This window comes from Patella vulgata, chromosome 1 (assembly GCF_932274485.2).
Source record: "Patella vulgata chromosome 1, xgPatVulg1.2, whole genome shotgun sequence".
Taxonomy (NCBI): domain Eukaryota; kingdom Metazoa; phylum Mollusca; class Gastropoda; family Patellidae; genus Patella; species Patella vulgata.
Window position 1 is genome coordinate 54,833,432 of NC_065879.2, and position 26,323 is coordinate 54,859,754.

Below are 26,323 nucleotides of genomic sequence, written 5' to 3' on the forward strand. Positions count from 1 at the left end.
TATCTTTATGTCCCAAAGATTTTGGTTCCTTTTGCTATTATGGCCCCTAATTGTACGAAAAATCACGTTTTTAGCCATTGGACCCGCTAGAGGTCATAATTTTTATCTGATTTTAAAAACCGTTTCAATATATCACCTTTGCACCGTAATGATGGCTGAGTTTGAATCTCTTAAAAATCAGATCGAAACTGCCCGACAAAATTTTCGCTCCTTGTGTAAAAGTATGTAATACAAAGGTTGTGGATCCTCTAGAGGTCACAATTTTTATCCAATTTAGATGAAACTTAAAACATATCTTTATATCCCAAAGATCTCAGTCCCTTTTAATATTTGTGCATTTCAGAACATAACTTTCTTGATTATTGCCCCAGATTGTACAAAAAAATCCTGTTTGTTTTTAGCTTGTTCTCTATCCATATCTTGCAAAATGTGGGCGTATCCTGCCTGGCAGTCGCTGGTTGTATTTATTGTTTACAGGCTGCAATTCTGAATGGATCATCTTGAAACTTTGCATATTTATTCCTTACACTGTAAAGACAGCAACTATTTATTTTGGTGCATGCCCCGACCCCCTGGGGCAGTATCACATTCACTTTTTTGTTAATGTTTTGTCTGTAAATTTGGCAAAGCAAACCCTTCTTTGCCTCTTGTCACATTACAGCCATTTCATATTTCATTCTCTTCATTTTAAAAAGTACCAAATCAATCAAAGCAGGAATGTGGATGTATATTGCAGCGTTAGCGATGCTCGTGTTGGTGCATGCCCGACCCCAGGTGCACAGCAACACCAGATTTGCAATTCTGAACTTCCAAAGGACAGCAACTATTGATGTTTGTGCATGCCCGACACCCAGGGGCAATGTCACATTCCAGGATGATCCTTTCAGAATTGCAAACCCCCAGGCGATAAACATAAAAAAAGGGGGTATTTATTCCCCATGGGATCGGGCATGCCCCAAAAGTAATAGTGGTCATCCTAAAGGTATAAGGAATAAGTATGAAAAGTTTTCAAGATAATCAAAACACATTGACACACAAAGTAAAAATACAATGTAGGCGTGACATTGGGGGTTGGTCATAGTATGGGATGCCATTTTTTGAAAGGCAGCCATTTTGCGATAATATTCCAACTTATATTTTGTTTTCAACTTATTTATAATCATATCAACTGTGATTTGGCACTGTATAGAACTTTTTCACGATAAATTCGAAAACGAGGCTCGGTATACAAAGCTGGCACAGCCGGCTGCGGACGTTGTCAATGTAAACAAGGGCACTTCACTGTTGTGTTCTGTTCTGTACAAGCGCTTCTCTGTACGACATTGACAAGAAGCAGTCCTTTCACAACATACCAAAGATGAAAAGCTACGGAGGGAGTGGATTGTGAAAATAAGCCATGCATTTTTATACGCCCACATTGAAATATCCGATTGACTTTAAATTTATACACAGTGTTTAAGGTCATGAGACGAAGAATCCTATTGATTTTCAGCGATTTGCGATAATTACTGCCAGAGTTATGGCCCTTGATCACTTCAAAAAACCTTGTGGACGCTCTAGAGGTCAATGTTAATATCCGATCGACTTTAAATTTATACACAGTGTTTAAGGTCATGAGACGAAGAATCCTATTGATTTTCAGCGATTTGCGATAATTACTGCCAGAGTTATGGCCCTTGATCACTTGGAAAATCTTGTGGACGCTCTAGAGGCTAAAGTTAATATCTGATTGACTTTAAATTTATACACAGTGTTAAAGGTCATGAGACGAAGAAGCCTATTGATTTTCAGCGATTTCTGATAATTACTGCGGAGTTATGGCCCTTGATCACTTTGAAAAATCTTGTGGACGCTCTAGAGGCTAAAGTTAATATTCGTTTGACTTTAAATTGATACACAGTGTTTAAGGTCATGAGACGAAAAATCATATTGATTTTCAGCGATTTCCGATAAGTTTTGCCAGTGTTATGGCCCTTGATCACTTTGAAAAATTTTGTGGACACTCTAGAGGCTAAAGTTAATATCCGATTGACTTTAAATTTATACACAGTGTTTAAGGTCATGAGACGAAGAAGCCTATTGATTTTCAGCAATTTCCGATAATTACTGCCAGAGTTATGGCCCTTGATCACTTTGAAAAATCTTGTGACACTCTAGAGGCTAAAGTTATCATCGGATTGACTTCAGATTGATACACAGAGTTTAAGAGCTTGAGACGAACAAGTATATTGAACAGCTAAATCCATGATATTAAAAGTTTTGTATACTAAACGTTAGCATGGGGCAGAACTTTATAAAAACCAAACAAATTAATTCTAATGGTTTTCTGATAATTTCTTTATGAGTTGTTACTCTTAATCAGATTTCAGTGTATTATAGATGATTCATTACCGAAAGAAGTAAAAATATGAGACAACACTTGTTGACTGCCCGGACGATTTAGCTGCTGTGGGCATATGTTTCGTTGCCTGGCAACCTATCTTTGGTGATTTTAAACAAGTTTTACATATTTTTAAACAAAGATATCATATTTTTAAACAAAGATATCATATTTTTAAACAAAGATATCATATTTAACGAATGTGAAAGAAATTAGTGCTAGATACACAAGATTAAATGATACCTGGGTTAATTACAGTGTTGTATGTTATACCAAGGTTTTGGACCCTCTAGAGGTCACAATTGTTGTCTGATTTTGATGAAACTTAAAATTTATGTTTATATCCCAAAGGTTCAGGTTCCTTTCTATATATTCACGCATATCGGATTATAAATTTCTGGATTATGGCCCCTGATTGTATGAAAAATCACGTTTTTAGCTTGTGGAGCCTCTAGATCATAGATGTCACAATTTTTATCTGATTATAAAAAACGTTCAAATATATCACTGTTACACCCCAATGACAGTAAAGTTTTGTGAAAATAGGAGCGGAACTGCCAGACAAAATGGCCAGCTCCTCGTCCCCTAATACTGTAGTATAAACTAAAACTAAGTAATACCAAGGTTGTGGACACTCTACAGGTAACATTTTTTATCCCATTTTGATTAAACTTAAGTTATATATTTATATCCAGAAGATCTCAGTTCCCTTCGATATTGGCCAATATCTGTAACTTCATAGATTATGGCCCGTGATTTTACGAAAAATCATATTTTTAGCTTGTGGTCCCTCTAGAGGTCACAACTTTTATCCGATATTGATGAAACTTAAATTGTATGTTTGTATCCTAAAGATCTTGGTTCCTTTATATATTCATGCATATCCAACCATAACTTCATGGATTGTTGCCCCTGATTGTACGAAAAATTGCTTTTTATACGCCCACATTTTCATTGTCGTGGCCCCTGTCCGTCCGTCCGTCCACAATTGTTTGTGAACAGTCTACAGGTCACAATTTTTATACGTCGTCGCCCCTGTCCGTCCGTCCGTCCGTCCACGATTTCAATGAAACTTGAAATATAGGTTTATCACCCTAAGATCTCGGTTCCTTTCGATATTGGCATCTATCGAACCATAACTTCATGGATTATGGCCCCTGATTGTACGAAAAATCACGTTTTTGGCTTGTGAACACTGTAGAGGTCACAATTTTTATCCAATTTTGTTGAAACTTGAAATGTAAGTTTATAACCCAAAGATCTCGAGTCCTTTCGCGCATATCGGACCGTAACTTCCTGAATTATGGCCCCTGATTGTACGCAAAAACAGGTTTTTTGGCTTGTGTACCCTATAGAGGTCATAATTTTTATCTTATTTAAAAAAACGTATTATTATATCACCGTTAAACCCTAAGGGCGGTTGAGTTCGAATTTCATGAAAATCGGCCCAAAACTGACAGACAAAATGGCTGCCATTCGTTCTCAAATAGCGTAAAAATATGGTATATTAAGGTTGTGGACCCTATAGAGGTCACAATTTTTATCCGATTTTGTTGAAACTTGAAATAAAAGTTTATATCCCAAAGATCTCGATTCCTGTCGATATTCGCGCATATCGGACCATAACTTCCTGAATTATGGCCCCTGATTGTACGCAAAAACGCGTTTTTTGGCTTATGGACCCTATAGAGGTCATAATTTTTATCCGATTTAAAAAAACGTACTATTATATCACCGTTAAACCCAAAGGACAGTTGAGTTCGAATTTCGTGAAAATCGGCCCAAAACTGACAGACAAAATGGCCGCCGTTCGTTCTCAAATAACGTAAAAATATGGTATATCAAGGTTGTGGACCCTATAGAGGTCACAATTTTTATCCGACTTGTTGAAACTTGAAATGTAAGTTTATAACTCAAAGATCTTGGTTCCTGTCGATATTTGCGCATATACCGAATTGTAATTTCCTGAATTAGGAAAAATCACTTTCGTTTTAGCTTGTTTTCTATCCATCTCTCGAAAATGTGGGCGTATCCTGCCTGGCAGCCGCTGGTTATCCAATTTCAAGGAAACTTGAAATATAGGTTTATCACCCTAAGATCTTGGTTCCTTTCGATATTGGCATGTATCGGACTGTAACTTCATGATTTATGGCCCCTGATTGTACGAAAAATCACGTTTTTAGCTTGTGAACACTGTAGAGGCCACAATTTTTATCCGATTTGGTTCAAACTTGAAATGTATGCTTATAACGCAAAGATCTTGGTTCCTTTCGATATTCGCTAATATCGGAACGTAACTTCCTGAATTATGGCCCCTGATTGTACGAAAAAGTTGTGTTTTTAGCTTGTGGACCCTATAGAGGTCATAATTTTTATCCGATTTAAAAAAACGTAATATTATATCACCGTTACACCCTATGGATGACTGAGTTCGAAAATCGGCCCAAAACTGACAGACAAAATGGCTGCCCTTAGTTCTCAAATAGAGTAAAAATATGGTATATCAAGGTTGTGGACCCTATAGACATCACAATTTTTATCCGATTTTGTTGAAACTCGAAATGTAAGTTTATAACCCAAAGATCTCGGTTCCTTTCGATATTCGTGCATATCGGAATGTAACTTCCTAAATTATGGCCCCTGATTGTACGAAAAATCGCGTTTTTAGCTTGTGGACCCTATAGAGATCATAATTTTTATCCGATTTTGTTGAACCAAAGATCTCGGTTCCTTTCGATATTTGCGCATACCGAATTGTAATTTTCTGAATTATGGCCCTTGATTGTAGGAAAAATCACTTCCTTTTTAGCTTGTTCTCTATCCATCTCTCGAAAATGTGGGCGTATCCTGCCTGGCAGCCGCGGGTTTTTTTTTTTTAGCTTGTTCTCTGCCCATCTCTTACAAAATGTGAGCTTATCTTGCATGGTAACCACATGTTTTTCTGCAGGTTAAAGATCCCTGAACCAGAATATGCTGAAAATATGAGAAAATTACAATCTGCTAGAAAAGCTCATCAAAGGTAAACTCTTTTTTGGATTAGCATCATTTCTCTTTATTTTCTAAAAATCAAGATAAATGTCAATAATTATGGCCTATAAAGTAAGGCTGAGAGTATGTGAATGCTTTTTGAGTAAACTCCAACCAGTAATTGTTTACTTTTTTCAGGTAGAGTGTCAATTTATATTTGTTTGTGCAAATTATGCCATATGATGTGATAGCAGAAAGTCAGTTCCAATTGGCTACAGTCTATTTCATACAGTTGAATCCTTCCTTATCTTTCGAATGACAATCTGTGAAAATTTAATGTTTAAAGGGACTATCCCGATTTCAAAAGAGTCTCAAAAATAAAAGTCGAAGTACAAATGAAATTTAAGCGCCAAAATATAGAGGAATGGTGTATTTACCTTCTCTCAAAATTCCAGCTTAAAATATTGAGTCGTTTGGACGCGGACATCAAAACTGCTTATCCGGACACGTAACCCTTTTAAGATTTCGGATCAGTTTTTTCGTTGGGTGACCTGATAATTGATTCCCGTTCCTTGAGAGGTCTATATAGTGAATGGCCCATGTGCTCTACTTGATAACGAAAGGTAAAATTCACCTACACATTATTATTATAAAATAAAAGTCTAGTTTTATGCAGACACCGCATAATACAGCTTGGGACACTGGTCTCCATTTCCAGATGAAGACTGGCGGGTTTAAGTTGTTTGAAAACATATCACAAATAGTGAGTTAGTTGCTCGGCCCTTAGCTAGAGGAATTTAAGGGATTTTAACACAAAATTAAGCAGTTTTATTCTGCAAAAAATATTGGGATTAGCCCTTTAAATTAATTACAGCGTGATCGTGAAACTGTAATATAGCATGTTAGTGGGAATTAACAGGGGGAAAGATGCTTTTTAGTTTTTTATGGTCTACTGGTTGAGTACTATTGTCCTATAGTCCAGAGGCTGAAGGGGGGGAATCGCCACCCGAGCTGTGAATTTATAAAACCAAGTTTTTCTAGACCAGAATCTGGGTGGTGATCAGGCGTTTGAGGGGGCTTTTCGAGATATATGGGGGTCCAATGTCTACAATTGGGGGACAATGTCATTGGTCTCATAAATTCACAGCTCGGGTGGCGATTCCCCCCTTCAGCCACCGGACTATAGGACAATAGTACTCAACCAGTAGACCATAAAAAACTAAAAAGCATCTTTCCCCCTGTTAATTACCACTAACATGCTATATTACAGTTTCACGATCACGCTGTAATTAATTTAAAGGGCTAATCCCGATATTTTTTGCAGAATAAAACTGCTTAATTTTGTGTTAAAATCCCTTAAATTCCTCTAGCCACCGGACTATATTTGGTTGCAGATGATCAAGTTAATCTCAGAAAGGAATGATAAGACAACTCTACCAATTAATGATTACATTTGCAGCTGATAATAGCGTCTAAATCCTGTTTTTAAATAACTTGGTGAATGGTTTTAATGGATGGATTGACCCCTATAAAATATGTACAGACGCCAAAATCAACGTTCTAGGATGCTCATTGTACAGTTTATATAGTTTGGTGGCTACCATTTTGCTTTTCACCATGACGTCATGCGTTTTTCATCTAGTGGGTGGTTGTAGAGGACTGCTTTACCCCTAAAACCTAGGTATAGACACCAAACGTGTTCCCCTAACATGAAAAGTAAGGGTGTTATGGTAATTTATATTGCATGGCAGCCATCTTGGTCGCCATTTTGAATTTAACCCTTCTTTCCCATGATTCTGAGTTGCCACCCATGTTTTTTTACACCCAATTTGAGGGGACACACAAATGCACACAGGACTTCCCTCAGCTAATCAACTGACGTCATAATGCAAAATTGGTTGGATTTGTATAGACATTAAACTCAACATTATAGGATACTCATTGTGACACTTTATATAGTTTGTTAGCTACCATCATGGATTTCACGATGACATCATGCGTTTTCCGTCTAGAGGTTGGTTTTAACAGGTTGCCTCACCCCCTAAAACCTAGATATAGATGCCAAACGTGTTCCCCTAGCATGAATAGTAATGGCGTTATGGTCATTTATATTGAATGGTGGCCATATTGGACGCCATTTTAAATTTCACCCTTCCTTCCCATGACTGAGTTACCACCCATCATTTTTTTTTTTTACTCCCAAAGTGAGGGGACATACAAGTGCACTTCCCTCAGCTGATCGAGTGATGTCATAACTCAAAATTGATGGGATTTGTATAGACACCAAAATCAACATTCTAGAACGCTCATTGTGACAGTTTATATAGTTTGGTGGCGACCATCTTGGTTTTTAAAATGACGTTGTAAAGGACTGTTTTACCCCTGAAACCTAGATATAGACACCACACTTGTTCCCCTAACATGAATAGTAAGGGCTTAGACGCCATTTTGAATTTCACGTCTGACCTCGCTATTAGTTGTCAGGATATGTCAACCTTCAAACGCAAAAGTAACAGAAATCCATTGTTACTTTCTGGATATAAGCAAATAGGAACTATACAATTATGGTCTTAGATTTTGATCTTTTTAATCACCTTTAAATGGCTTCTCATTAAATTAACTCTGTGGTAGGAAAATTATATTCTATCGATTATTTATGTATTTAACGGCTTGGGGCAGGCTTGGGGGGGGGGGGGGGGGGATGGCTGCCCCATCGCCTTATGATCTGTTAATCTAAAACTTTCAGGCAGTAAGGGGGTTTTGAACCCAAAATTAAAATTTTGATACATCCAGCTTGTAAGATATATTTTTATAGCAAATTTTTTTATATAAAATCTTTTTATTTTTCTGTTTATCTATTGTTTGTTTACAGTGTTTTACAAGGTGTGACATTGTTTAAGAAAGGAAATTATTTAGAAGCCATGCAGTATTTAAATAGAGCATTACGAATAGATGATAAAAATGTAGAAGGTCTGGTCGCTCGTGGTGCCTTGTAAGTAAACATATGTCAGAACCACTAAAAACACATTCTCAAAATCAATATGAAATGAAATGATAACGTCCTACTGTTTTGCTCCGAACTGGGCTAATGAAGACAGGCATACGCCATACAGTGTGCTATGAGGGAAATTTTGCCCGGACAGCGGCACTACGGCCTACTCTTATATCGAATTCCAACTGTCAAGGGATCTTTTACGTGCACGCCAATGTGTACACGGGACCTCGGTTTTTCATCTCATCCGAATGACAAAATCAATATAGGAATAAACCAGACATGCAATCTTGTACCACAGAATCATGTTCTGTAAAATTCCTGTTCTTTCATGATAAACTGATGGGGTGTGAGTAGAAACCAGTGATGGGATTTCAAAATTTTTCTTGTCGGACATTTTTTCCTGAAAATAAAGGGGCATAACTCTTATCGTTATTTAAGGAGGCGTTTTCAAACAACATTTAAGAATCTCGTGTCAACAAAATATTCAAATTATTGCGTAATAAAAAAAATAGGTGAACCTCGTTATTTTTCATGATTAATTTCCGTACGGTATTCAAATTTATGTCAAGAATATTCCTACAAAATTATGTGACATCGTATTAGTATAGAATGAAAGCATGCCAACTACTGCTGATCCATACCCGTTTCAAATTCCTCCAAAATTACCGTATTTTTTGGATCATAAGTCGATACATTTTTTTAGCCCAGTTCAGAGCAGAACAGTAGAACGTTAAACCCCATTTCATTTCATTTCATTTCGATACATTTTTCAGTAGAAGTCCGGCATTCGTCTTATACTCCATTTCGACTTATATACGGAAGGTAAAAAAATGACATCCCGAAATTTATTTGGTAGTAAACGTTGCTCTACCACAACGAGCAAGTGACACCGACTGCTAAATAATTGCATTTGACTCTAGCATGCGCTATCGTCTCAAACAATTAACTACTTACCTTATTCCAATCGAAATATTCGTCAACATTTCTTAGCGTGTTTATTTATTTAAAAACATAAACCCACTTCAAAATATGATCATAAATCCGAGAATATGCCATCAAAATTGAATCTTTCCTCCGACATCAGACGTATTAGATTTCGCACGTTTACTTCTCTTAATTTCACGTGTCTCGTGAGATTTCTACTTTCATTTCAGTTAATAGTACTATAACCGCCATGCGTGTGTGTGTGAAATAGCTTTATTTAACTTCGGCTTCTACCGATGAAATATGTCAGACAAGTTATCGGTTACAATGTATATTGATTTGGGGTGTTATATACTATTAGGATATATGACATATATGACTAATTCCTATGTGTTGTCGGCCGACATCAAGAAGATTGAAACGGACGACAATGGAAAGTTTATAATTACTCTTATTGGATTGATACATAGTCCGACAAAGGAGAAGCAATAACTTATGTTCAGGATTGGATTGATGAATTTTCGGACAAAAGATTAACAAAAGATTAAGTCAGCCAATCAAGGCAGATTAGGTAGATGTATAGACGGTATAACACGATAAATAAGTTGATCACTTAATTGCCTAATCAATCCAGCCTATTATCAACGACAGTCGGGTTGAGTGGTAGTTATACACTCAGTACACTATATTAATTTTGGAATTTGGATATTATTCATCATTTCTTGATGTCTGATTGGGAATATTCCTGGTCGGACAATTTAGGACGCTTGGAAAATAGCGTCGGACATGTCCGGAATATACAGGCGAAATCCCATCACTGGTAGAAACACTGAGAGCATGTTTCAGCCATGATGATTGGTGCACAACAAAACATAGACAAAAATGATTCAAGAACAGAACACAATTATACCAAAAAACAAAAAATATTAGTTGGGGCAGGGGTGAGTCTTTTGGTAAATATTTTTTTACATGTATTCTAATAACTGATTATCAAACGATTGCTCACTAAAAGGCTGCTAATTTTCAAATTCTGATTTATTAACAAATAAGATGTAAACCTCCAGATTCTCAATTTTCAGCTTGGTTTCCCCATGTCATGTCGAAAAACTAGTATAAGATGCTTTTGATTGTGTGTATAGATATATAGATATATAGAGATATATATATATATATATATATATATATATATATATATATATGTTTAATCCAGGTATGCTAATAATGAATGTTATTCACGAGCTATAGAAGATTTTGACGAGGCGTTGAAAGAGAACCCACAACACATTAATGCAATGATGTATCTGATAGAAACGTTATTGGCACAGGGTAAAGTGTAAGTATTGTTTTCATACTAAACTTAGGCTGTCTGTCTACAGTTAGCTCCGCTTGAGAACAGACACTAAACTAGTTGACCGACATTTTAAGTCCTAAATCGACGATTTTATTCAATAACACAAAATATACTTCGATAATTTTGAGAAGTATTTATTTTGCTTCCATATAATGGAATTGAATATGTTTATTTAGTCTTTGTGTGTATGCCAGATGTGAAACAGAGTAGAACTGCATTATAAAACAATATATGGCGGCCATTCAGGACAGAGATTTATTCTTGAAGCATGAAGTAGATGGATCTTTGTGTACAGAATGTATTGTTTTCTGACCTTTAACAGATAGTTGTAATGTGATATAACAGATACAGTCTATGATAGGGACTGGTCATACGAGTCTCTTATTATATGTCACATGACTTCCGACTTCCTCCCAGCTGTGGTTGTTGTTGGTTTGCCATTTACCCTGTAAGACATGTTTGCCATGCTGTTGATCTTTCTCCAGTCAATATAACATAATAGTCGGCGTACACTATAAGATTGGTATCGTTTAATATGGTTGTTTTAGCGCAAATAACGGTGCATACAGTTTAATTTCAAAACATCGTTTGATAATTGATAATAACGCTTGAAAATTACAAAAATCGTTTAATTAGTACTATCGTTTAATTTAATGGTACACCGTTGAATTTCTCCGAGAGGTGTTTTGAAATGGGGTATACGTTTACTTATCTAATGGGTTTAATTACTAGCCGAGCACTTTAACTTCCCGAGACGCGTAAAAAATTAACACCCGATGAATTTATCTACAGGGTTTAAATATTAGACGAAGCGTTTAATTTCCCACAAGTCGTTTATCCGATCATTTATTTTGATTTCGATTATTTACGTATGAATTACGAATAGAAAAGGCGAATATAAAAAGAAAATGCACACCCATAGATGCTCACCATACCGTGGTCGTAGTATTATTATCCATTATCCATTAAAAAAAATATGATTCCACCATTGACAAATACATCAAAAACCAGTAAATCACGTCCAATGTTATTATACCATTGGAAATCGGTAAAGCACATCCCAGGTAATGTATTTTCTTTAATTATTGTTAGTTAGTTGTATTTTACATCCGCTTCCACCGAGGTGATATCGCAGACAAATTTAAATCACAAAAGAATGAAAATAGCCTTCCACCTGTACACGTCGCTAGAAGACCTGGCAATGTACACGTGTCACTGTGATAATCTCGTGAGACTTTTTCACTGGCGCCAAATAGTCGATCTCTATACAAGATGTCGCACATTTTCAGACAAAGCTACCTGAATGGCTTCCAATAGTATCAAAAGGATACCGTAGTATTATTATCCATTATTCATTTAAAAAAATAATGATTCCACCATTGACAAAAACATCACAAGTCAGTAAATCACGTCCAATGTTACGATTATTTGCATATGGAGTGCGAATACATCAAAAATCGGTAAATCATGTCCGAGGTAATTATACATTTGGAAAGCTACTGCTACCTGTTGTTTTAACGTTCGCTTCCACAGAAGTGATATCGCAGACAAGCACACATCCCAGGTAATGTATCTGTTGTTGTTAGTTAGTTGTATTTTACGTCCGCTTCCACCGAGGTGATATCGCAGACAAGGTAATGTATCTTCTTTAAGTCACAAATGAATTAAGTTCCACCTGTAGACGTCACAAGCAGAGAAGTCAACCCCGCAAAGTAATGTTGCACGACGATAATCACGTGAGACTTCTCACTGGCGCCAAAAAGTCGCTATCTGTAAGTTTCTATAGACAAGCTGACGCCCATTTTCAAACAGGTCACACAGGGCTAACCATGTAACACCATCCCATGCCAGATGCCGCCCATCGCAAGAATATTTTCTTTCTCCAACTAGCACAACCATTGTTTCGCATTCCCTTTCAGTGCTATGAACATCAGATAATAATTTCGCTAACCCCACTACGTTTCTACTACATTCCGTAATTTAACTGATTTATACTATATCCAATGTAACGTTTTGATTAATTAAATGAGAGTAAACACTTTTACCTTGTAATTTTATACCAGTTTGTGATTTATGATTACAATCTTATACAAAGTATTTATATTTTATTGTAAATAATTTCCTCGGGAGATGAATTTATATAAGCCCTGGCTTGCTTTCAGATCCCACAATCATATAGTGTACTTTTATAATATGTAAATATTTATTGAATAAATAGTGTCAGAACAAAAAAAAAACATATTGCATTAAACCAAAGGTACATTTATCACTATTACAATATATGTACATGTATGGTATTAAAAAAATAATGTGTGTCGGGGAGCCCACATAATGGGGATTGGACAGCAGGGTTATATTTTTCTGTCAAGTTGGGTACTGACTCAAAATCAACATTCCCGAAACGGATTTATAAATCAAACAAAACAAATATTTAGCTTAATAATAATAAAATTAACTAGAACTGCGATGCAGTAATGACGGGTTTCACCGGTGCCACGTTACCTTAAATATGTCACTTCCGGTACCAATGAAACCATTAAACAGGTTTCCACATAAGCATTGCACACATCAAATAAAATGGACGCCGAATCAACCAAATCCAGCAATATCAATTCATTTTATACATTTGTTACATGTAAGTGTACAGTACTTCCATTGATAATGAAAATGTTCAATTAGTTTTATGAAATCAGAAATGGCATAAGGCATCACATGGTGAAAATTTTATGTAAATCGAATAATAATTGCCACTTTTATAGACCAAAAAGCTTGAAAAGTGACTTGTAGAAAATCTTCTATTTCTCTGCAACCGTACAAGTTAGAAACCATTTTCTGGTATCTGTATGATCGTATGGGTTCAATCTATTTGCTGATTGGTATCAAATATCATAATTTTAAAAACATTACAAATCAGACTCATTTGAATAAAATATGTGTTTTGAAGGCTAAAAATACAGTTTTTGCCAAAATGACGTTACTTCCGGTGATAATGAAAATCTTAAATTACTTGTATGAAATCGAAAATGGCATTAGGTATCACACAGTGAAAATTTCATGAAAATTGAATAATAATTGACACTTTTATGGACAAAAAATCTTGAAAAGTGACCTGTTGAAAATTGCCTATTTCTCCGCAACTGAACAAGTTAGAAACCATTTTGTGATATTTATATGATCGTATGGGTTCATTCTTTTAGTTGATTAGAATCAAATATCAAAATCTTAAACAAACAACAAATACGACTCATTTGAATAAATTTATTTGTTTCGAAGGCTATAAATACAGTTTTTGTCCAAATTTCGTCATTTCCGGTGACATTGAAAATGTTAAATTGAGTTGAACTAGTCACAATTGAAATAATGCATCAAATGGTTTCACTTTTATGAAATTATGAAAATCCAAAAATAATTGACTCTTTTACAGGCACAATAGTGTAAAGAGTGACTCGTGCAAAATTGACCATTTCTCGGCAACTGCGCATATTACAAATTAATTTTCACATACATTCTCTCGGTATAGATTATTGCTACGAGTTTATGAAAGTTACGAATTAATATTTTAAAATATGAAAACGCTGGATGGGTTGTAAATAGCTTAATTTTACACCTTTTTTCACCTTTTAATCGAAATAGCCCGAAAACGGAATCGAAATTAAAAAAACTGGGCCCAACATTTTGTGCGCCTTTAAAGGGCGCACCCTTTCAGTTATACCAGATTTGAAAAAAATAATATTTGCTTTCGAAAAGTGGTACCTAACGGTCAAAATTGTAGTTTTTGGTAAAATTACACCACTTCCGGTGCTGACAGATAACTCTATCGGTAACAAAAAAAATGGCAATTGAGACAACGGAGCATATGAACTTTGTTTTATACAAATCGAACAATAAATAATTAATCTTGGACTGAAAAACTGAATTAGCCAATAGCGGCCAAGCAAAATTACTGAGACAAAGAAAATCAGATTTTTGCTCAAGTCAGATGACTCGTCAATTTTGTGTAAAACACAACTAAAAAATATTCATAAAATAAAATGGACGCAGAAACAACCAAATCCAGCAATCAATTCATTTGCTACATGTCAGTGATCCTGTCAAAATTACATTACTTCCGGTGATAATGAAAATGTTAAATTGGTTTATGAAATCAGAAATAGCATCATCACATGGTGAAAATTTTATGTAAATCCTATAATAATTGCTACCTTTATAGACCAAAAACCTTGAAAAATGACTTGTAGAAAATCGCCTATTTCTCTGCAACCGTACAAGTTAGAAACCATTTTGAGGTATCTGTATGATCGAATGAGTTCATTCTATTTGTTGATTGGAATCAAATATCATAATTTTAAAAACATTACAAATCTGATTCATTTGAATAAAATATCTGTTTTGAAGGCTAAAAATACAGTTTTTGCCAAAATGACGTTACTTCCGGTGATAATGAAAATCTTAAATTACTTGTATGAAATCGTAAATGGCATTATGTATCACACAGTGAAAATTTCATGAAAATCGAATAATAATTGACACTTTTATTGACAAAAAACCTTAAAAAGTGACCTGTTGAAAATTGCCTATTTCTCCGCAACTGAACAAGTTAGAAACCATTTTGTGATATCTATATGATCGTAAGGGTTCATTGTATTAGTTGATTTGAATCAAATATCAAAATTTTAAACAAATAACAAATATGACTCATTTGAATAAATTACTGGATTCGAAGGCTATAAATACAATTTTTGCCCAAATTACGTCATTTCCGGTGATATTGAAAATGTTAAATTGGTTTGACCTAGTTAAAATTGACATTACACATCAAATGGTGTCACTTTTATGAAAATCGAATAATAATTGACTCTTTTACAGGCAAACTAGCGTAAAAAGTGACTCATGCAAAATTGCCCATTTCTCGGCAACTGCGCATATTACAAATTAATTTTCACAAACATTCTCTCCGTATAGATTATTGCTACGAGTTTATGAAAGTTACGAAGTAATATTTTAAAATATGAAAACGCTGGATGGGTTGTAAATAGCTTAATTTTACACCTTTTTTCACCTTTTAATCGAAATAGCCCGAAAACGGAATCGAAATTAAAAAAACTGGTCCCAACATTTTGTGCACCTTTAAAGGGCGCACAATTTCAGTTATACCAGATTTGAAAAAAATAATATTTGCTTTCGAAAAATGGTACCTAACTGTCAAAATTGTAGTTTTTTGTCAATTTACGCCACTTCCGGTGCCGACAGATAACACTATTGGTAACAAAAAAAATGACAATTGAGACAACGGACCATATGAACTTTGTTTTATACAAATCGAACAATAAATAATTAATCTAGGACTGAAAAACTGAATTAGCCAATGGGGGCCAAGGAAAATTACCGAGACAAAAAATTTTCACATTTTTGCCCAAGTGTAAAACACGACTAAAAAATATTCATAAATAAAAAAGTTTTTTGTAAAAATTTAAATTTTCTAAATTTAGCGCCTAATATCTGCGAAGATTTGCCGAAAATCAAAAATCAAAAGTAGCGTAGCTATGTGCCCCGTCTCCGGCTATGCCAAAATGCATCGAAAGTTAAAATCCAATGATTATTGTTAAAATTACTGCAATATTACTAAAAACGATAGCTTCGGTGATTTCGGACATTTCGCATTGTCGCAGAACGTTCAAAATAGCTTTATCCTCTAAGTCACACCCACTTTTCCGATAAAACCGAAGAAATCGTAACGATCCGACAATCAGTTGCTGAGATCTACTCAAAACAAAAGAAGAAGAATAATAATAAGAATAATAATTTTAACAAAAACAATAGTGTTTCACACAAGCTACGCAGTGTGAAACCCTAATAATGCAGGTGGGAAGTGATAAAACAATAGCATTTGAGCAATCAAAGCATTAATCCATACTGTAATAACGGAATGTGTATTCAAAAACATGGTTTCATATAGTACCCAGACAGGTGGCCACAGGTGGGAATCAATGAAACAATAGCATTCGACCAATCAAATAATTAATCTTTACTGTCACAGCGGACATCTATGACTTTGTGTTGTACGTGTATTTTCAAAATAACCATCGGATGACTAAAAAGTGAATCGCTCACAATGGCGTGTATACACAGACCCTTTCTGTAATTAATGTGTATGGGGATATAGATTCAGAGGTGATTAATGACTAATATGATAATCATAGTTAAAAGACGAATCTCAATACCTTTTTTACTGTGCATATATATAAATATCTAATAATTATTTAATCCCTGTTTTAACTAATCACAATGTAAAATATTGCACCATATATACACAACATGTTATTGTCTGCGATATCGCCTCCGTGGAAGCGGGTGGTAAATAAAGCAATCTCAAACACTTAAATATATCCGATTCGTCGGTTCGCGAGAAGTGCACTGAAATTATCATGGCAGAACTTGTAATGTTTTTAGGCTCATGCAGGTGGGTCACAGAATTGCCCCGTGATATGAGATCAAAGAATACATTTTGCACATAGCCGATTTTTCGAGACGTGTTGTATTCAATTGTTAAGACTACGTGGCGCCTTAAATAAACCAACATTACCAACTTCTAACAGGTTCCATTGATTTATCATTTATTTTATGACAGTTTAGACCACAATGTGTTACGATTCGCATTATGGTATTCTAAGCTGATTCTTATACGGAATTCGAGGTGCAATGATATAAATTCGGATTTGAGTGGACGAGTTAACACAATTATACATGTATGTGACCGTAAGCTTATTCTCGGTCTTTTTCATTTTGATTTTAATATTTTATCAAGAAAAACATACATGTAACAACTTTTGGTAAGTTATCACAGCTTTATAACCATTTAATGATTTATTTCTGTATTAATTTTATACTAATTTGAGAAAACCATTGGTTGTTAAAGAATTATCATACTTTTCCCGGGAACTGATTTTTTTATCATTTACTATAATGTTTTTATTACATCATATATACAAGAATTTCCATAATTGTTACCGGTATATAAAGTTTCGTACATCTCACTCAGTTAATCATTTTTATGTGCCCACATTGAAATGTGGTCGTATATTGTCGTCGCCCCCGTCCGTCCGTCCGTCCGGCGTCCACAATTGCTTGTGGACGCTCTAGAGGCCAAAGTTAATATCCGATTGACTTTAAATTTATACACAGTGTTTAAGGTCTTGAGACGAAGAAGCCTATTGATTTTCAGCGATTTCCGATAATTACTGCCAGAGTTATAGCCCTTGATCACTTCAAATAATCTTGTGGATGCTCTAAAGGCCAAAATTAATATCCGATTGGCTTTAAATTTATACACAATGTTTAAGGTCATGAGACGAAGAAACCTATTGATTTTCAACAATTTCCGATAATTACTGCGAGAGTTATGGCCCTTGATCACTTTGAAAAAACTTGTGGACGCTCTAGAGGCCAAAGTTAATATCCAATTGACCTTAAATTTATACACAGTGTTTGAGGTCATGAGACAAAGAAGCCTATTGATTTTCAACGATTTCCGATAATTACTGCCAGAGTTATGGCCCTTGATCACTTCAAAAAATCTTGTGAACTCTCTAAAGGCCAAAGTTAATATCCGATTGACTTTAAATTTATACACAGTGTTTAAGGTCATGAGACGAAGAAGCCTATTGATTTTCAGCAATTTCCGATAATTACTGCCAGAGTTACGGCCCTTGATCACTTCAAAAAATCTTGTGGATGCTCTAGAGGCCAAAATTAATATCCGATTGACTTTAAATTTATACACAATGTTTAAGGTCATGAGACGAAGAAACCTATTGATTTTCAACAATTTCTGATAATTACTGCCAGAGTTATGGCCCTTGATCACTTCAAAAAATCTTGTGGATGCTCTAGAGGCTAAAGTTAATATCCGATTGACATTAAATTTATACACAGTGTTTAAAGTCATAAGATGATGAAGCCTGTTGGTTTTCAGTGATTTCTGATAATTACTGCCAGAGTTATGGCCCTTGATCACTTCAGAAAATCTTGTGGATGCTCTAGAAGCCAAAGTTAATATTCGATTGACTTTAAATTTATACATAGTGTTTAAGGTCATGAGAGGAAGAAGCTTATTGATTTTCAGCGATTTCCAATATTTGCTGCCAGAGTTATGGCCCTTGATCACTTTAAAAAATCTTTTGGACGCTCTAGAGGCCAAAGTTAATATCCGATTGACATTAAATTTATACACAGTGTTTAAAGTCATAAGATGATGAAGCCTGTTGGTTTTCAGTGATTTCTGATAATTACTGCCAGAGTTATGGCCCTTGATCACTTCAGAAAATCTTGTGGATGCTCTAGAAGCCAAAGTTAATATTCGATTGACTTTAAATTTATACATAGTGTTTAAGGTCATGAGAGGAAGAAGCTTATTGATTTTCAGCGATTTCCAATATTTGCTGCCAGAGTTATGGCCCTTGATCACTTTAAAAAATCTTTTGGACGCTCTAGAGGCCAAAGTTAATATCCGATTGACTTTCAATTTATGCAGTGTTTAAGGTCATGAGACGAAGAAGCCTATTGATTTTCAGCGATTTCCGATAATTACTGCCAGAGTTATGGCCCTTGATCACTTAAAAAAATCTTGTGGATGCTCTAGAGGCTAAAGTTAATATCCGATTGAGTTTATACACAGTGTTTGAGGTCATGAGACGAAGATTCCTATGGATTTTCAACGATTTCCGATAATTACTGCCAAAGTTATGGCCCTTGATCACTTTGCAAAATCTTGTGACGCTTTAAAGGCTAAAGTTATAATCCGATTGACTTCAGATTGAGTTTAAGATCTTGAGACGAACAAGTATATTGATTTTCAATGAATTTTTATGACTTGAACAGTTAAATCCATGATATTAAAAGCTTTGCATACAAAAACGTTAGCATGGGGCAGAACTTTATAAAAACCAAACAAATTCTAATAGTTTTCTGATAATTACTTCGTGAGTTGTTGCTCTTAATCAGATTTTAGTGTATTATAAATGTTTCATTACCAAAAAAAGTAAAAATATGCGACAACCCTTGTTGACTGCCCGGACGATTTAGCTGTTGTGGGCGTATGTTTCGTTGCCTGGCAACCTATCTTTTTATTAATCCATAACAATTAATTAAGTGTTTAACATTTTATTTAAAATCGGATTACGTATGTAAATACAACCGAACTCTCACTTAGCTAATTAAATGAAGCAATCCAAACAATGCGTAATTACTTGAGATTTTTTTATGTTTTTGTTTAAGAATTTTCATGCAATTGAGAATTATATTTACGCATGGTGTAATCGTTGTACTGCAGTCAAGTGTTTACGTAACATCAAGGCAGTATTCATTGAAGCATATTTCCTGTTGATACTGTTTGACCCGCATGAAAATGGGTGACAGCTTGTCTATAGAGATTTTGGCGCCAGTGAGAAGTCTCATGAGATTATCGTCGTTCAACATTACATTGCGGGGTTGACTTCGATCTCTTCCTGTGGCGTCTACAGGTGGAAGTTTATTCATATGTGATTACCTGGGATGTGTGTGACTTGTCTACGATATCACCGATTTTTGATGTATTTGTCAATAGCGGAGTTACTATTTTGAATGGATAATAATAATACGACCACGGTAAGGCGAGCATCGATGGGTGTGCTTTTCTTTATATTCACCAAATGTTTAATTACCTTGAACGTGATTTACCGATTTTTGATGTATTTGTCTAAGCGGAATTACTATTTTGAATGGATAATGGATAATAATACTACGACCACGGTAAGGCGAGCATCGATGGTTGTGCATTTTCTGTTTATATTCACCTTTTCTATTCGTAATTCATACGTAAATAATCGAAATCAAAATAAACGATCGAATAAACGACTTGCGGGAAATTAAACGCTTCGTCTAATATTTAAACCCTGTAGATAAATTCATCGGGAAATTAAAGTGCTCGGCTAGTAATTAAACCCATTAGATAAGTAAACGGATCCCCCATTTCTAAACAGATCTGGAGAAATTCAACTGTGTACCATTAAATTAAACGATAATACTAATTAAACGATTTTTGTAATTTTCAAGCGCTATTATCAATTATCAAACGATGTTTTGAAATTAAACTGTATGCATCGTTATTCGCGCTAAAACAACCATATTAAACGATACCAATCTTATAGTGTACGCTTTACAGTATTACCTATCTCAAAATTTGCAAAGAAATACAAACAAAATACAACACAAATATGTTAATACTAATGAAGAATGTACTAATCAGTCTTTTTAATTTTGTGTTTTAGACATTCAGATAAAAAAGATTGGGATTCTGCAGAGGAGACGTATGAACGAGTTCTAAAATTACGTCCTAATCATCCTGAAGCTGTAGAGGCACTGAAAATTGTTTATATTAAAAAGGTAGATATTTTGAATATAAAACTATAAATAATATAATCATCAATGTCTTTACTAGTGATGTTCCGATTATCGGTTTCACCATCGGTAATTGACCGATAAATGGCCTATTAGTAGAAATTGGTATTGGCCGATACATGGCCATTTTGCCAATACTTGCATAATCGATATCTGTTCAAAAAGACATTGAAATATTATTCAAATTGTGAACAGATCATTCTCTCTTGCTTGACACTCGGCCCTTTTAATAATTTAGTTGCTGTGTGTGTGACTATTTAGACATAATACAGGGCTCAAGGCTTAGATAGAGGCTGTAATATTGTATATTGTCGTCGCCTCTGTCCATCTGTCCTTCCGTCCAGGCGTCCTTCCATCAGTCCACAATTGTTTGTGGACACTCTACAGGTCACAATTTTTATCCGATTTCAACGAAACTTGAAATATAGGTTTATCTCCCCAAGATCTCGGGTCCTTTCGATATTGGCATGTATCGGACCGTAACTTCATAGATTATGGCCCCTGATTGTACGAAAAATCACGTTTTTGGCTTATGGACCCTATATTGTCGTCGCCCCTGTCCGTGCGTTCGTCCGTCCGTCCACAATTGTTTGTGAACAGTCTACAGGTCACAATTTTTATCCGATTTCAATGAAACTTGAAATATAGGTTTATCACCCTAAGATCTCGGTTCCTTTCGATATTGGCATGTATCGGACTGTAACTTCATGGATTATGGCCCCTGATTGTACGAAAAATCACGTTTTTAGCTTGTGAACACTGTACAGGTCATAATTTTTATCCGATTTATTTTAAACTTGAAATTTATGATTATAACCCAAAGACCTCGGTACCTTTCGATATTCGTGCATATCGGACCGTAACTTCCTGAATTATGGCCCCTGATTGTACGAAAAAACGCATTTTTAGCTTTTGGACCCTATAGAGGTCATAATTTTTATCCGATTGAAAAAAACTTATTATTATATCACCGTTAAACCCTAAGGACGATCGAGTTCAAATTTCGTGAAAATCGGCCCAAAATTGACAGACAAAATAGCCGCCGTTCGTTCTCAAATAGCGTAAGAATATGGTATATCAAGGTTGTGGACCCTATAGAGATCACAATTTTTATCCGATTTTGTTGAAACTTGAAATGTAAGTTTTTAACCCAAAGATTTCGGTTCCTTTCGATATTCGCGCATATCGGACCATAACTTCCTGAATTATGGCCCCTGATTGTACGAAAAATCGCATTTTTAGCTTGTGGACCCTATAGAAGTCATAATTTTTATCCGATTTAAAAAAACTATTATTATATCACCGTTACAGACCCTATAGAGGTCACAATTTTTATCCGATTTTGTTGAAACTGGAAATGTAAGTTTATAACCCAAAGATCTCGGTTCCTTTCGATATTCGCGCATATCGGACCGTAACTTCCTGGATTATGGCCCCTGATTGTACGAAAAATCACTTTTTTAGCTTGTGGACCCTATAGAGGTCATAATTTTTATCCTTTCGATATTCGCGCATATCGGAACGTAACTTCCTGAATTATGACCCCTGATTTTACGAAAAATCGCGATTTTAGCTTGTGGACCCCATAGAGGTCATAATTTTTATCCGATTTAAAAAAAACGTATTATTATATCACCGTTACACACTAAGGACGACTGAGTTCAAATTTCGTGCAAATCGGCCCAAAACTGACAGACAAAATGGCCGCCCTTCATTCTCAAATAGCGTAAAAAATATGGTATATCAAGGTTGTGGACCCTATAGAGGTCACAATTTTTATCAGATTTTGTTGAAATTTGAAATGTAAGTTTATAACCCAAAGATCTTGGTTCCTTTCTATATTCGCGCATATCGGACTGTAACTTCCTGAATTATGGCCCCTGATTGTACGAAAAATCACTTTCTTTTTAGCTTGTTCTCTATCCATCTCTCGAAAAAGTGGGCGTATCCTGCCTGGCAGCTGCTGGTTTTAGCTTGTGGACCCTATGAAGGTCAGAATTTTATTCCGATTTAGAAAGAAAACATTTGAATATATCACAGTTACACCTTAATGATGGTTGAGTTCGATTTTCATGAAAATCAGACCAAAACTGCCAGACAAAATGGCTGCCCCTCTACACTAATAGTGTAACATCTGGTATATCAAGGTTGTGGACCCTCTAGAGGTCACAATTTTGATCCGATTTTAATGAAATTTGAAATGCATGTTTATAACCCAAAGATTTTGGTTCCAGTTGATATTCGCTCATATCTGATTGTACCTTCCTGAATTATGTCCATTGATGTTACGAAAAATCGCTTTTTGTTTGGCTTGTTCTCTATCCATCTCTTGAAAAATGTGGGTGTATCCTGCCTGGCTGCCGCTGGTAGTTATAGTTGTCACACAATCTAAAAGATTGAAGGGAAAAGGTTTAAACAAATTTTGTTAACTTGATATAATACAGTATTATATCAAGTTAACAAAATTTGGTCGTTCCTGTGATTCGTCTGAATTTGCAATAAAAAAATGGGGGAGGGGGGTAGGGTAATGCATGTTGACCAAGTGCTAAGAGGGAGAAGAGACGTTATATGTTGATTAAAAAACACACTCCTTCACCTCAAACCCAGTGTTAAAAGTAAACACAGTTTACTTCATTATCCATCCCGATTTTCAGTGGTGGTTTCCCCTTGTCAGTGATGCAGGACAGAGGGCCTGACAAGAACAGCTGTCTAGTCTTTCGGATGAGACAAAAAACTGAGGTCCTGTGTAAACATTGGAATGCACGTAAAAGATCCCTTGGCAGTTGGAATTCGATATAAGAGTAGGCGATAGTGCCGCTGCCCGGGCAAAATTTCCCTCATAGCACACTGTATGGCGTATGCCCGTCTTCATTAGCCCAGTATAGGAGCAGAACAGTAGGATGTTAAACCCCATTTCATTTCATTTTATTATCAAGGCCCTCGACGGTTATTATCGGCCTGTAGAATTAAAAATTTCGACCTGCACAATCAAGACTACAATTATTTTCCAATGAAATTCCAAGAAATCATAATCTGCTGGAAATTGTCTCGAGGAGTGGTTTCGTGTCGAGTCAGGTCTGTGTGAGTTGATTCGTAGTATTAGTACTAATCATGTCACGCGTGTTTGGAACAGAATATTGACATTGTCGGGATGATATTAATATTAAACTGAATCTTATTATCCTGTCGTCCAAGCCACCTGTAGGTATTAAAATTAAATTTGAAGTCTTTGGAAATGAAAACTGTAATACGAATCTGTCTACGAATAAATACTATGAGACAAAATGTCCCATTTTTGAACATTCGGTACACCTCTGTAGTTTTTTCCGAATGATTTCTCCGCTGTGAGTGAAATGAAATGTCGGCTAAACAAATAATTTATCGAGATGACATCCACGATACAAAGGCAATTGATGATGTAAAGAATCCACGGAAATGGAGTTGGTTAGAGAGGGATGTGGGTGGGAAGGCGGTGGGCCTTTTCATCAGAAAATTGCGTCAGCCGGGAAAAGGCTACTGCCACGTATGCAGCAAAGAAATCAATTATGGAAGTCGGGGGTGGAAGGCCCTGGAGCAGCATCTTGGGCAAAAAAAACCTTGCCATCTAGTTAAGATATGGGATCAAAACCAAAGTTTGTCAGGTAGGAAATTTATTAAAACTGGTTTTTTTTTTATAATTTTGATGTTTGTGTGAGCAGATCAGTATTCGGAAAACCTCGGTTAATTCCGGTACACCAGTATATATATATGGTACAGGAGTCTGTCGACGTTTGCTGAATGAGTAGCTTAGAACAATTTTACACAATGGTCAATGTAGGAAGCAGACCTCTATTAATTTCCCTATTGACTTCAATGTTAATTCCGTCTCTTGCCTGGCTTTAACTTTTCACCCAATTTTTGTTGGGCTGATTACTTTTCACTACAGACAGAGAAATAAATTGCCATGTCTTTACACACCAATTTGTATGAGGTTAACCACCAAAATTTTGAGATACACAAACTTGAAGTTGCATACTAATAACATGTACATATTACAGCTCTTTTCTTAAGTTATTGTTCTGTGAAGCTGACAAAACTCAACACATTCTGTCCCCCTCGTTGAGATATGTCAATCTCAATTTATTTTTTATTTAAGGTGCATTTGGAACGCCTTCAACAAATGGAACAGGACAAGTACCGTATGGTGTCCACCCTATGTTTAAGACATTAGAAATTAAAAAGCCAGTTCCAGTACCAATGACACCTATGGCAGATAGAATTATGAATGCAGAGGCAACCGTATTGGGTTTTGTGTCAGAATATAGTCTACCATTTTCTATGACACCCAGAATTATTGAACTATCCAAAACATTATCTAAGGACCCAAAGGCTTTAAATTCCCTGTCTATGAACAGAACAACTGCCTCCTACAAAACTAGGTTTGGCATTCCCAAAACTATGCATGATAGTGTAGTCGAAATGATGAGAACAACAAAATTCTCACTAAATCTAGATGAGAGCACCAGCAACAGTAATGAAAAAGTGTTAGCTATACTGGCTAGTTACTTTTCACCAGAACAAAAACAAGTTGTTCAACATTTTCAATCAATTCGTGTCATTTGAGTTAACAGTGAGTCATTGTTCAAGGAGATATGTGCCTTGTTTGATGCTGAACAAGTGCCTTGGACAAATGTTGTGTCTATTTTAATGGATAGCTGTAATGTGATGCGTAGGTCTCAGTCTGGACTCGAAACACGGATTCGTAGACAAGTAGCTCCACACCTTCTTGATATAGATGGTGATACATGTCAACATGCCCACAATGCAGCTAAAGTATTCTGTAAACAATTTGATTATCATGTGGAGAGTATGTTCAATGACTTATACTCTGACTTTAAATGGTCGCCAGATTTGAGAGAATACATGACAGAAATCTGCATCATACTGGGAGTAGCATTCACAATGCCTCAGAAGTATGTAAGCCATCGATGGTTATCTGTGTATGATGCAACAATAGACACCCTTAGACTTATGGATGCATACACCATATTCTACTATAGTTACAATAAGGAAGGAACAAAATATCTGTCGGTGATCATTGAAATATACCACAGACTTCAACTATCAGAAGCAAGCAAGAATAGGATTCTTGAAATAAGAAAAGTAAGCTTTATTATTTCTTCAGATATTTTCTGCATTCCTATTATATGCCATGATGCATCTGTTTGTCGATTTATCATCATTTAATGATGACAATAACCGGTTATTATTTTTCCTGTTTACTTTTTTTCGT

The 26,323-nt window shown here is 35.5% G+C and overlaps 1 protein-coding gene across 4 annotated transcripts in view; it reads left to right on the top strand.

The window, feature by feature from the left end:
- Positions 1–26,323, top strand: part of LOC126830719 (serine/arginine repetitive matrix protein 2-like) — a 324,241-nt gene that overhangs the window by 241,034 nt on the left and 56,884 nt on the right. For 3 of the 4 annotated variants that reach the window (XM_056103535.1, XM_056103533.1, XM_056103536.1), the window contains exons 10-13: positions 5,328–5,399; positions 8,220–8,339; positions 10,477–10,599; positions 20,922–21,036. In XM_056103535.1, the coding sequence (XP_055959510.1) occupies positions 5,328–5,399; positions 8,220–8,339; positions 10,477–10,599; positions 20,922–21,036 (430 nt within the window). Of the gene's footprint in view, positions 1–5,327; positions 5,400–8,219; positions 8,340–10,476; positions 10,600–20,921; positions 21,037–23,000; positions 23,043–26,323 lie in introns of those variants that run through there. The other variant, XM_056103537.1, reaches the window with a different exon arrangement.